Source organism: Dendrobates tinctorius, unplaced genomic scaffold (assembly GCF_039654945.1).
Source record: "Dendrobates tinctorius isolate UK_male_01 unplaced genomic scaffold, ASM3965494v1 ptg000122l, whole genome shotgun sequence".
Classification (NCBI taxonomy): Eukaryota; Metazoa; Chordata; class Amphibia; order Anura; family Dendrobatidae; genus Dendrobates; species Dendrobates tinctorius.
In genome coordinates this window covers 980454-995018 of record NW_027361790.1, presented here as the reverse complement: position 1 = coordinate 995018, position 14565 = coordinate 980454, and the positions used below count along the sequence as shown (strand labels likewise).

At 43.3% G+C, this 14565-nt stretch overlaps 1 protein-coding gene across 1 annotated transcript in view; it reads right to left on the bottom strand.

The window, feature by feature from the left end:
* Positions 1–14565, bottom strand: part of NAV3 (neuron navigator 3) — a 1131823-nt gene that overhangs the window by 833217 nt on the left and 284041 nt on the right. Inside the window, exon 2 of the mRNA XM_073541506.1 lies at positions 11885–12285. Coding sequence (XP_073397607.1) covers positions 11885–11956 — 72 coding nt within the window. The 5' untranslated portion in view covers positions 11957–12285. The remainder of the gene's footprint in view (positions 1–11884; positions 12286–14565) is intronic.

The following is a 14565-nucleotide window of genomic DNA, read 5'->3' as shown; positions in this document are numbered from 1 at the left end:
TACATGTCGGTGCAGGTGGAGATAAGGTGGGCACCCTCCCACTCACTCTATGGTTGCCCACATAAAACCAGCCCATGTACGAAACTTTAACATAACCCACCATCACGTAGTGTGCTGGAGGAAAATACTCTGGTTTCACATCACTGCCGCCATTAAGCATTGAGACACATATTTCCCCTCCATTACTTTACCAGTGACTTTGTCACACTATGTTCACATGTCCAGTAGTGATCAGATAGAACGGGTCCAACAGCAACTTGTTGGCAAAAACTTGTGAAGACACAACTTTTTAGTCTATTTTTACATAACTGATCCTTGTAGGACACTTTTTTTTAACATTGAAGACTATGGCAATCGGATCCATTAGCCATTTGTTTTCTTTCACTTGTAACGGGTGTTTTTTGTGCACTGGATCCAGTTGTCAAAATGGAGAATACACTGACCCGTGGAGTTTTATGGGACCATTCACACATCCATTGTGAAATGTGAATGAAAAAGAAAAAAATCAGCTATGAATGATGGCTAATAAAAAAAAAAATGTAAAACAGATGCAAAACATAGACAAAAATGTATGAAAATGGACGAAAAAATTTTTTGAAATTTTTTTTATGGATGTTAAAATGGGACAAGATCTGACACCGTAGCCTTATGGCTCCATTCACACAAGTATATATTTGGTCAGTGTGCTGTCTGTGTACAGCAAGCACAAGTCTGGTCTGCGGCACAAGCTAGTGCAAGTCAGTAGTAGGCAGCTCTTGTGTTAGTCCATTATGTGAATGAGCACATGGAGCTGCACACCGCCAATCATGTGCACACCTTGTGGACATAACTGACCCAAGTTTTAGTATGGTGAGCAGATATGGGATGCGCCATCAACGTACAACATGCTTTTCTTTTACTTTTCAGTATAAACAGCTGTACTTGCTGGTTGGAGGACTACAAGTGCCATATACTCTAAGTGAGGGATGCTGAGCAGAGAAAAGGCTGTATTTTAAGTGTTCCATAGACAATGCTACCAGGAGTGTGTCTTGTGAGATGTATGCATTCCTTGAACAGCCGTTTGAGGGTGAATATATCTGGCTGGTATTAGGAATGCAAGCCCAGGACTGGGATCACTACAGCAGGACGTTGCTCCTAGCAACCAGGAAAACGACTGCTGTAGGAAGGAGGGAATAGCAATGCAGCAAAAGCCAGAAAGATGCTGGTGGTAGGGGACTCTATAAATAGATGGACAGAGTCATCTGCCACCGAGACTGAATGCCGAACAGTGTGTTGTCTGCCAGGTGCGCAGGTTTGGCATATTCCAGAACAGATAGACATATTGCAGGGTGGGGCTGGGAAAAATCCAGTGGTCAATGACAAAGCTAAAGGGAGGTGGAAGGTCCTTAAAAATGATTACAGGGAACTAGGAGAGAAGCCTCCATGGTGGTGTTTTCAGAAATACTGCCGATGCTGCCAGCGTCTCTAGAAAGACTGCAGGAGCTTAGGGAGATAAATAAGCGACTTAGAAATTAGTACAGGAAGAAAGGATTTGGGTTCATGGAGAACTGGGCCAACATCTCTGTCGGTTACAGGCTCTACAGTAGGGATGGATCATGATCAGATGGATGAAGGAGCTTTTACACTAAGATCTGGGCGAAAGGAGGGTAGATATGTTAAAGCGGATAGATAGAGTAGACAGAGAGAGAGAGACAGCTCAATTAGGAATTAGGGGTGGCTGGAACATGCAAGGAACATAGGTAGGTAAGAATGAGTAATAATTGTGCTAATAGTACATTGCTTGCAAATGCAGAAGTCTTGAAAACAAAGTGAATGAACTGGAGACTCTTATGTCATCCACAGAATACGGTGTTGACGAAAGCCATGACCTGGCTGGATGAAAGCCATGACTGTGTGACAAACATAGAAGGTTACACTACATTTAGAGAGGACAGAAAAGGTGGGGGGTTGTATTTTTATTAAATCTAACTTAAGACCTGTGCTCAATGATGACATTGGTCAGAGCTGAGCCAATGTAGAGTCAGTGTGGGTCAAAGTACATATCCTGGCAATAATGGAAAGCTGTTAATTGGAGTTTGCTACAGCCTCCTAATATATCTGAATAGATAAAGGAGGAAATGCAACAAATTAAAAAGGCATAATATTAATTAGGTTCTTATGGGGGATTTTAGCTATACAGACATTCAATGGGACATAGAATCTTCTGTTTGTGCTAAAAGCTGCAAGTTCTTAACCGCAATTCAGGACAATTACCTTGACTTAGGAAAGTCTGACTGACGGCTTCACTGTAATGACCCCTCCCAAAAACCCACACTTACCCCTTCTTAACTTAAATAAGACACGACTGCGTGACATTGGATGTAAAAGGCCACAGCAGCCCCATTTATTAACACCAAACAAGCAATAACATTTTATCCATAAAAGTAGAAATATTCCATAAACATAACCACCAGCAAAAGGAGGGGGGGTAAATGAAGAGTCCATTGTACATGATTGCAACACCAGCTCCACCACGTGCCCTCAGCCGCACCACACCGGCTCGAGGACACCCAGCCGAGTGTTGCAAAACCCATTGTACATGATTGCAACACCAGCTCCACCACGTGCCCTCAGCCGCACCACACCGGCTCGAGGACACCCAGCCGAGTGTTGCCCAACCAATGTCCTGCTGGGACCCAGCCCAGCAGGGACCCACGTTAACATGCCCCGCTGTGACCGAGCACAGCAGGGTTCCACGTTAACATGTCCCGCTGTGACCCAGCACAGCTGGGACCCACCTTAACCAAGTATACCATTGCACCACCAGGGGTAACCCGCTCCTGCACTGGGTTCACCCCCCCACTCTTTGTGCAATCCACCGACTTCAAATACCCCCCTCCTTTCCGCCACCACGAGCACGTATGACACCTTGTACGTGCGAGTACCACCACCAAAAACCCAACCCGAGCCGACTCTGCGGCTCGAGTAACCAATGTTTCTGTACCAAGACCAATCAATCAAAACTGATCCCCATTAGACCTCACAATGCCAACCTACACCAAAATACCAGTACAACAAGGTCAGCCAGACCCAAGACCTGCAACTAGCCAACCGCATCGTCCAATCCTATGCACCGCCTGCGCGACCAGTCCCCAACCTGAGCCGCCGCATCTGCCTCGTTGAGACCGCAACAATGCAGGCGCCTCTGAAAATTATACTTCACCTAATAATTAATCAAAGCCAACCATTATTGCCGTGAACAAAAGAACCTACATTGGTTCCCCAACCTCCGACAGATTCTTGAAAAACGTGCCCCACTATATAGTCATGAACAACAACACGAGCATGGCTCCCAGGCAGGAGCTTTCAGGCCCGATGTCTCAGATCAAACTCCTTGACGCCCCAGCGACCAAGTCTCCACCACACACGTGCAGTACCAAAACGCTGTTGGTCCCGTCAAACCTGCGTGATAGCATCTATCTTAAAATATCCACCCAACTAGAAAACATAAACCAATCCACACCGTAATCACCACGACCCAGAACGAATTAATTGTGTGCATCACCCGTGCACTTCGAACCCAGAATCACAACACTATTGTTGCCACCCTCTTACCAAAAGTGAGATGTACTCCGCACCCATTCCCAGCTGAACTGCGGATTCGACACTACTCACAAAAGAAAGAAAAGCGACTCCACACCACCTGAAGTCCAGGAAAACTCAGACACACATCACGTCTCCCGAAAACCCCAGACACCATAAACCCGGGCCATCCGTCAAAACATTGCACTCACCGGTGCCCGATGCTTGTCCACCACTCAGCCTTAAAGCACCGCAAAAAGCACCCCCAAACGGAGCACAGCCCCAGACGATTACCAGGTCCTTAGAGTCATTAAAAGTCGATGCACATCGCACTAGCTTCCCCTGCCACAGCGTACCACCAGCCCGACATTAATGAAAGTAATGTTATAGCTGCAACCTGCTCACCCACTACCTAAAGTACACCTCCCCCGCAGCAGCGCTGCACCACAACCATGTCCCCATAATACCAGCCGGTCCTGACAAGTGCGCATAACGGAATAAATGACATAGCCATGTATTGCCGGACGGGCTACACCCACGCGGGAGACCATTCACACGGCCATCGAAACAACATGTCCTGCCTCATGCTCTATACAGAATTCCTGACAAATGGAACAACACCCACTGGATAAACAAACCGTTCACCAACCAGGACCCCCGAGACCAGTAAAGCACACGCTGGGTTACCCAACTCAAATGTTGCATCATCCTTGCGCAACACTTCACCCTGGCCCCCCCGTCCGGGGGCACCCAAAAAGAAAAGACTCTAAGGAGAGCTGTATACCCAGAAGGCAAAGCAGGACCAGCTGCACCCACAATAAACCTCCTAGCCCATTGTAACGAAAAACTATCCACTCTGTATAATAAACTCCTACGTAGCTGCAATCAACGGCTGTAACAAATACCACCCGATACAGTCTGCCAAAAGCTCAATCGGCAACCCTAAAGAGCCGCAGTGAGAACCCACCAGTCCTTACGTACAAAAGTTGTTAAAACTGCCCCAGGGCAGCCACGACCAGCAAATTACCGTAAGAACGCCATATGACTGCAGATCATGCAAAAAAACCCAGTGGATCGTAGCCCCACATATTCAATAACCAAAATCAACCCCCCAAAACAGCAGCGCGATATACACGGGAACCTAATAACGACACCCGACCTGACACGATGTACTCGTTAACCTAACCTGACTTAGACATAGGGCCCCAGGTGAATCAAACACTTTGACTTATCCAAACACATGATAACCGCAACAACGCCCTGAGCATGAAGAAACCCAAAGTAGTCAAGGGTTGGACCATGAACAGAAATAAGCACACCACCTTCCCTAATACCAGATAGTAGTCCCAGGTTGGACCATGAACAGAAAATAAGCACTGCACCATCCCTAATACCAGATAATCCCCGACTACCACACAGAAACCAAACCACGGACCTCAACAACCGGACATTGACCAACCATAACCCCAGCTCCACGCCATATCTACGTACCCCCAGAAATTAACCAGGAAAACAAATCCAGTAAAAGGTCAACTCCAAGCCCCCCGGGGGAAATGTCATCCATTGCTGCCAGAAAGGCAGGTTCCTGAAAGATCTGCCGTCCCAAGCATCTCGACCTCACCAGAACGTCTGCCGCAACAAACCAAAATGCCCCTAGTGAACATGAAAACCCTTAGTACACTCAAAGCCCCTATTGGAGAACCGAACCCGGCATATAAATAAAACACACCCTAATGAAAACTCGACCACCTACCCCCTCACCTCTGACCAGCAATAGAACACACCCCACTATAACGTGAAAGATTAAGCCGCCCGATGCACTACCCAAACAGATCACCAAGTCAGTGAACTGCCATCCAACCCTTATCAAATACTAGGCGCGGCGATAAAACTGCTCACCACATCAGTGAACTACCATCAAGCCCTTATCAAATACTAGGCGCGGCAATTAAACTGCTCACCACATCAGTGAACTACCATCAAACCCTTATCAAATACTAGGCGCGGCGATAAAACTGCTCACCACATCAATGAACTAACATCAACCCTTATCAAATACTAGGCGCGGCAATAAAACAGCTCACCAGATCAGTGAACTACCATCAAACCCTTATCAAATACTTGGCGCGGCGATAATCCTCCAGCCCAAAGACCCCATGCCTATAACAATAAACCATAAAACTGGCATGGATATGGCTATCCACCACCGCTCTGCCAATATCCGTATCACCACCTGAATTACTCACAAACCGCCATGGAATCACCACCAGTCATACACAAACACCCAGAGAATGCAAGCACAATTATACTAACCAAAATAAAATGATGTCGTCACCTATAGATATACCCACTATCATAAAAGCAAACTAGCATGAAATTAAAAAATACCTCCCAACACTCATGAAGTGCACAAAACAGCCTCCTGGACCACAAAGCAACCATTCCCTCACAGATTCGAACGCTGTCCACATGGACCAGCCGCGCATCTTTCCGAACCCCCAGACAAACACCCGAAACCATACGTAGCAACACCCTTCCCAACCAATATAATCTAGACATTAATAAAGGTTTAAGTGAGCCTTACTTACTAGGCTGACTCCGCGGAACCCCACGGAACAGCCGTCACGTGTCCTCCGCGTCGAGCACCGCAACTGCGATCTTCTCCATGGATCTACGCCGACTGCAGCCCTCCTGGGCCGCAGCGCCAGTGCCCAGACCGACTGTCCGTCCGGGAATGCATGGCAAAAAGTCACTGGCTCGGAGCCTCAAACAGGGGGGGGAGGTTGCAGGCAACACCTCCTGAATCTGGCACCCAACGCCGGGGGAACGCGACGCCGGACCACATGACCTGTGGCCCCTGGCAGCTGAAGGGTGGCCACATGACCGAGCCACCGCACGCTTCCCCCCAGCGCCGCGAGAAAGGAAATGAGGCCGGTGAAGTCACACACCACCTCGCCACCGGGCTCCTTGCCGCGTCACGTCACCGCCGTCCACCGATGCCGATGACCGCGCCGGGTCAGGTGACCACGCCGGGTAACGTGGCCGCGACGTGCGTGTCACCACTGTGTGACGCGATCCGAAATGGAGGGGAGGCCGGCCACGTCACTCACCGCCCCGTTACCTTGCTGCCTGCTTCTCGACTTCTGGCTCCGGCCCCGCGATGTCTTCTGCAACAGGTCTGCTATTGGGGCTCATCCTCCGCTGCAAACTTAACTCCGGGCTGAGGTGCTCAGGAGGCCGTGATCGTCGCTGCCGCTTCGGAGGCAGAGGGGTCCCATCTTCTCCGCCGTCGCCATCACCAGACCATCGCTGCAGCTGTTCCTTCATCCACTGCTGGCCGCACTGCTCCATCATCCTCTTCATCTGTACCACGAGGTATTCCATCTTCTGGATCCAAAGATTCAAGCTGAAGTCCCAGATGTGAGGAGCTGACGATTCCGGACGTCTGCAAGGTAAGGAATGACCATCCCCCCACAGTTCTGCCCTATATATCCATCCCACTACTGACCACTCCCTGCCAACTCACATTGCACAATAAGCCCCATAGCTCCAACCCACACCTTCCCCACAAGCACAAAGCACTACTGACCACTCCCTGCCAACTCACATTGCACCATAAGCCCCATAGCTCCAACCCACACCTTCCCCACAAACACAAAAGCACTACACCTTACCCTTCACTAACCCTCAGGCCTAGCATCCCTCCTTAGTCATGTGCGCCCTCCCTGTAGCCCCTTTGGGGCAGGCGTCCGGTCTTGCCTCTCTCAGCTGGTAGATGAATCAACCAGAAGAGATAATCTGCTAGATCTGGTTCTGTCAAATAAACCAGATACCATTTCAGATCTACAGGTCAGGGAGCATTTGGGATGCAGCGACCATAATATGGCAAGTTTCAAAGTAATTTTCAAACAAACAATCAAAATGTGAATTACAAAAACCTTGAACTTTATCAAAGCTGATTGCAACAAATTAAGAAAAGAGCTTAATCGTGTAGACTGGGACCATGTCATGGTAACCGAGGATAACGACCATAAATGGTGCATGTTAAACCCCAGCACATGTCAGGTCTTCCCCATTGATATGGGCTCCGGCACTGAGCCCGCATCTTTTCCTGCACATATCAGCTGATTTGATCAGCTGACATGTGCCCCTAACAGTCGTGGGTGGAATCGCGATCCACCAGCAGCTGTTAACATGTTAAATGCCGCTGTCAATCTTTGACAGCGGCATTTAACATGCATGCGCCGTAAGTGCATCACAAAGCATGCCCATCGGCGTCCGTGTCACATGACCATGGGTCGCCAATGGATGGGCATGACAACCCGGAGTCTGCAGGAGACGCCTGTGGTTGCTTTAGTCAATCTGCCAGCAGATGAGTATTTTAGCTACACACAGCAGGGCTGTAGGGCTATGTGTAGGTGTAGCACAAGCGATCAGATTATCTCAGCTTCAGGTATCCTAAGGAGACTATTGAAGCAAGTAAAAAGTGAAAAAAAAAGTTTTAACAAATATTTAAAAAATTTAAATATAAAAAGTTCAAATCACTCCCCTTTTGCCCCATTCAAAATAAAACAATAAAAAATTCAAAACATTGCAATATAATGCAATAACAGGCATTCAAACATCACATCACACATCATATCACACAGTGTCAATAGAAATGTCAGCTCAAGGTGCAATAAAAATAAGCCCTTGCCCGGCTCCAGATCATGAAAAATGGAGATGCTACGGGTCTCAGAAAATGGTGCTATTTTTTTTGTTTTCACAAACTTTGAATTTTTTTTTTACCACTTAAATAAAAAATAAGAACTATTCATGCTTGGTATCTACGAACTCATAATGACCTTAAGAATCATAATGACAGGTCACTTTTAGCATTTAGTGAATATGGTAAAAAAAAGACAAATAACTATTGTGGAATTGCACTGTTTTGCAATTTAACCACACTTGAAATTTTTTTCCCATTATCCAGTTCACTACATGGTAAAACCAATGGTGTGATTCAAAAGTACAATTCGTCTCACAAAAAGCAAGTCCTCACACAACCATATTGACAGAAAAATAAAATGTTATGGATCTGGGAATAAGATGAATAAAAAGGGAAATTGAAAAACAGAAATTGGATGCTGCGTGAAGTGGTTAAGGGTATACTATTAGAATCCTGTTAAAAACGTATACCCTCTGGAAATTAAACATCCAGGAATAAAAAGAAACCATTATAGATAAATAAGACCATATAAAGTATAATAAGACTAAAACAAAGGGCGTTCAAAATCTTGAAGGCGGAGAATACAGAAATTGCATTTCAGGTGTAGATATCAATAAGAAATGTAAAAAAAATCAAGCTAGCAAAGTTATCCACAGAGAAACAAATCGCCAACAACATTAAAATAAATCCCATAATTTTTATAAGCACATCAATGTCAAAAATAAAAAAATGATGGTATGGGCCTCTCAAAGGACTATAATAAGATAATTATAGAGAACAAAGAAAAGGCTGAGATACTAAACAGGCAATTTTCATTCGAGTTCACCAATGAACTGACTGTTGCAGGGATCATTCAACAATACAAAAACCAAAGTTCATCACCTGATATAACTAGTTTAACACAAGACGAGATACGCCTGCGTCTGAGCAAATTAAACATTGACAAATTCCCCGACCCAGATAGCATTCATCTACAGATACTAATGAAATTTAGCTCAGTAATTGACAGACTTCTGTATCTTATATTCTTAGACTCTCTTGTAAAAGGGTTGGTGCCACAAAATTGGAGGATGGCTGCTGTGATACCGATATATAAGAAGGTAAGAAGGTAGATCCAAGCAACTACTGTCCGGTAAACTTGACATCAGTAGTGTACACAGTTTTTGATGGCATTAGAAGTGATAACCTGCAGAAATATATTGCAGAGAGTAATAAAATAACCGACAACCAGCATGGATTCCTGAAGAATAAGACATGACAGGTGTTGTCATAAATAGTACAGTCTCTAAATGGGATATAGTCAGCAGTGGGGTATTGCAAGGATCTGTGCTAGGACAGATTCTATTAAACCTCTTTATTAATGACCTTGTGTATGGGATTGAGAGTGAAGTGTCAGTCTTTGCTAATGACATCACACTGTGTAGGATATTAAAATCTGACCTTAACATTACAATATTGCAAAATGATCTGAATAAGATGACTGAATGGGCAAACACTTGGCAAATGAGGTTTAATGTGGATAAACGTAGAGTAATGCACCTAGGATCTATTGCTGTGTGTACATTAAATGAGAGTATACTCAGGATTTCAGAACAAGAGAAGGACTTGGGTATTCTAGTTACAAGTAACCTGGGCAGCAGGACTCAATGTCAATCAGCAGTCACAAAAGCAAACAAGATTTTAGGGTGTATAAAAAGAGATAAAATCCTGCGATCCCAACATATTGATACCCCTTTATAAATAGTTTGTGAGGCCACATCTAAATTATGGGATCCAGTTTTGGGCTCCACATTTAAAAAAATATATTCAGAAATTAGAGTCGGTTGAATGGTGGGCAACTAGATTATTACCATTGATGGAAGGCCTCACATATGATGAGAGGTTGGAAAAGTTGGGCTCGTTTGGTTTAGAAAATAGACGCATCAGAGTGGATCTCATTTATATGTATAAATATGTGTGGTCAGTACAAAGGATTGGCGCATGACTTGCTCCTTCCAAGCACCGTACTTAGGACCAAAGAGCACTCATTACGTGTGTAAGAAAGGGGATTCCAACAGCTAAATAGGAAAGGATTCTTTACAGTTAGAGCAGTCAGACTGTGAAATGCCCTACCACAAGACGTATTGGGGCAGACACTATAACAGCTTTTAAAAAATGGCTGGATGATTTCATCGATACACATAACATTGTGGATTATAGGTAAATTAGTGACAAAATGTATAATTGGTGAAGAAGTGTCGAACTTGATGGACCTACGTCTTTTTTCAACCTATATAACTATGTAACAGTAAAAAATAAAAGTGCTGTATGAGATTTGGATATCAGCTCCTAAAAGTAGGTTTGTTAAGATAATGACTACTTCATGACTGTCATAGCAACACAAATTGTGCACTTAAACTGAAATAGGATTTACTTACAAAATGAAGCAACAATAAAATAAACAGATGTTTCATATTACAATTCAGTCTGCAATCTTTAGCACTCACTACTACATTCCGGGTACAAAGAAAACATTGGGAAAACAAGCAGAATAATAATCATAATAATAATGATAATAAGGAAAATACAAGTGTGAGATTTTATTGATAAAATAGGCATTACATCTGTTTTAATAGAAGCAAGTGCTTATATTTCTAATAGGGAATAGCTAATAATTCCAGCGATTTTGCCACTTAAATATTGTTCAGAACTAGTGACAGACAATAACTACTGGGAAGTTAGGATCATTGGCACATTTTTAGTGTGTTTAATCACTTTTTGAAGTATTGTTTGACTTTTGGGATTAGAGTGCCTGTTTGCCATATGTCCGATACATTTAGAACATTCGACTGTATAAATTATGCTTGTTTTCTCTTGTTGGTTCTCGTGCCTCATAAATGTTAGCACTTGTTGAAACATTACTTTTACTATCTACACCCTATTCCTACACACATACTAGGGCAAAGCATGATTAAAGAGCACTCCTATCAATGTTTTTATCCTCTTAATATACTGCAGTCATCATATTACATAGAACTGTGTACTTACAATTGCTCATTTTACCATCCTACCCAGTAAATTCTTCTCTTTTCTCTGCTCTTTGTAGAAGTAGGTAGTCTCTTTTCCCTACAGAAATCATTCACATTTGCAGTGACTCATGAGTCATGCGGGGAAAACAGACTGTTTCTACATATAGCTTAGAAGGATTCAGCTAGTCAGTTTTTAATTATGTGATGTAATAGACTTAATGGAAAAGAGAAGAATTAACTGGGTAGGACAAAATGGGCAATTGTAAATACACAGTGCTATATAATACAGTACAAGAATATACTGAGGATAACAATTAAAAATTAAATTTTCTTAGTACCTGTCTATGTATATAGGTATATATCCCAAATGTTTTAGCTGCAATTTTTTTTTTCATTATTATTATTAGATTAGGTGTTCATCTGGGTATCAACACTCTTTACTCTTGTTTGATTAAGTCTTTAAACCTTTAAACAGTCAATATTTTATAGTATCCAGGTTTGACATGCATTGCTTGATAAAATGGATTTATCGGTTGATTTTAAGGCAAATTACACAAATGCAAATAATAAAAAAAAATCAAAAGCAGTCTTTCAAATGCAACCTTACCTTCTTCTGATCTTCTAGTTTATGACTTATTGGATTCTTCCCATGCTTGCTCATTTCTGAAGACACATCCATCACATCTACTTTTGCCCTTTAGAACAGATATCAGCAAACTAATCCACAAGTTGGGAGTTACAAATACACAGATGTGCCTTTTCTTCCATCACAATAGCGCTCCGAACTTTACTGAGTCCTCAAATGATTAACAAAAGCATTTATCAAACCCAAGCGCTAACCCTTGCAAATCTGCAGATCTGTCTTCGAGCCTTCAGTATTAGCATATTGGTCTAAAACACTTCCACTGTAGGAGAGCCTCATCCATCCAGAATTCCAATTCCAATTGCTATCTTCTGCATTCTTCACTCTGTCCCATCCTGAAGAAGATTTACATTTCATCTATAAACCTGTTGAGATAAGACACAGACATTCAGTTTACTTTGTCTGAACCAATATCAATAAGTGCTCAATATTCACGAGGAGAAAAATAATCTAAAGACTGTTGTTGAGTAATTTATGATATATATTTATTGTATATTTAGAAACACTATGCAAGACGAATCATTGCCTGCCAGGCTCTATAGACATATTGTTTTAGCCTTTGGAAGTATGCATTGCAATAATTTCTCAATGCTTACCTCTCATGCAACGCATCCTGCTGCTTATTATGCTTACTTATATAGCACCATCATATTCCACAACGCTATCAGATGTCCGCATTGGAGAGTCTTTATAGTGTGGGATGAAACAGGAGTTGTCCTTGGTGGGATTCAAACCCAGGACCCCAGTGCTGCAAAGCAACAGTGCTAATCCCTGAGCCACATGCTGCCCGTGTGTGACTGTATAGAAATACGTCACCAATAGGTTTCCATTAAAAAAATAAAAAAAGACCCATAGTACACTTTTTTCCTTGTAGTACATTTTCTAAAATAAATACACACTGCTTAAAGTGAACCTGTCAGCGGGATTGTGCACAGTAACCTACAGACACTGTCATGTCGGCACCATTATACTGATTAAAATGATATCTTGGTTGATGAAATCCATCTTTTGGTTTTTTCTTTAATCTTTATTTTCAGTTTTGTGTTGACATTCTCACGCCCTTAGGTGGGCCTGGGGTATCTGGTGCTCTGATTAGGTATTCATAATGCAGACTGCTGACAGGTCACTGATCCCTCACTGACCTGCCCCCTAGTTTACATAATGAACACCTAACATACTGAAAAAAGAGACAAAAACCCTTCTGCAGGCAGGTGCTGGCCATGGCACCTGCTCTGCAGCATAATCGCATGTTAAGTGTGCCAATATTACATTTTCTTGGTGTTATCCAGCTAGGGGAAAAAAATTGAAAATGGTGCCCACAACACCTGCACAATAGCAGTTATCGGACGGTGCATACAGCTGTGATCCGATAGCTGTCACTGCGCATGCACCGGCGGCACCATCTTACTGGAGAAGAAATAAAAATTCCTCCTCCAAGATGGCACTGCCTACGCAGTAGCAGCTATCAGTGTCTATAGCTGTGATCCAAGAGCTGCTACTGCGCCATCTTGAAGAAGAACCAGCATTGTGGATGCCGGCCTTGACGAATCGGGACAAAATGCTGGCCATACACCTTGGATGGCTGTCAGCTGACCGATCCTTCAGCCTACAGTCATCTCAGCAGACTCTCCCATGTACAGGAGCACTCACTCCTATGTTCTCTGATCGACACTTTGGCTGGCAGCATATCTCATGGAAAAAATAAATCAGCAGTCCAAAATCAGATATGCGTGATCAACATCTCTTCCATCCATCAGTCAACCGCCCCCTATACATATTAGACCGTTGGCCAGACATGTCAATATCAGCCCTTTCAGCTGACATTAGCCTAACATGTATGGGGGCCCAAAGTATCAAATGAACAAACATTCATTTGTGGTTTGATTGCATATTTTAGGCCAGATTCACATTACACCTTTTCATGACTACATTGGGGCTTCCGTCAAAAAATCTAAAAAATGGAATTCAGACGTGGCCTTATTAGAGCCAATGAATTCATTGAGGCAAATAAAGGTAACTTTGGACTCCATCTTTTAGGCCCCTACTGTGCTACAGGTCATGATTTGTAAATGAAGTATACTGTTAAAGTTTGGTAGTTTTCCAAAATATTAGAGGATAGTTTATGATAATTTTGGTAAATGAAATAAGGGCTATGTTCTTCATTATACAATCAAAATGGTATTCAATGAAAAAACAAAACTGTTCTCATAGAGATAATGTTATAATTACTAACAACATTGGTTACATTATGCAAATAATAAACGTTATAATGGAACTGACGTTGTTTCTTATACATAGAATAAAATCGATATATGTGGACAACCTCGATTTCCCTACAAGAACATTACAGCGGTCATCACAATGAGGCCGAATTTTAATAGTAGATATGTTACCCAGTTAAAGAAATTAGGTAAGCCCGTTACAATGATTTGATTTAAGGGCCGGTCACACTAAGCGATATCACTGTAACGTCACTGGTTTTGTGATGTAGCAGCGATATTGCTAGCGATATCGCTGTCTGATACTTACCTACGACCGGCTCCCCCGCTGATTAACGCTGATCGCGCGAGAACATCCTGGACCATTTCTCGTCGTCAGCTTCCTGCTGGGCTTCCTGTGGCACCGACGAGCAACGCTTGGACATG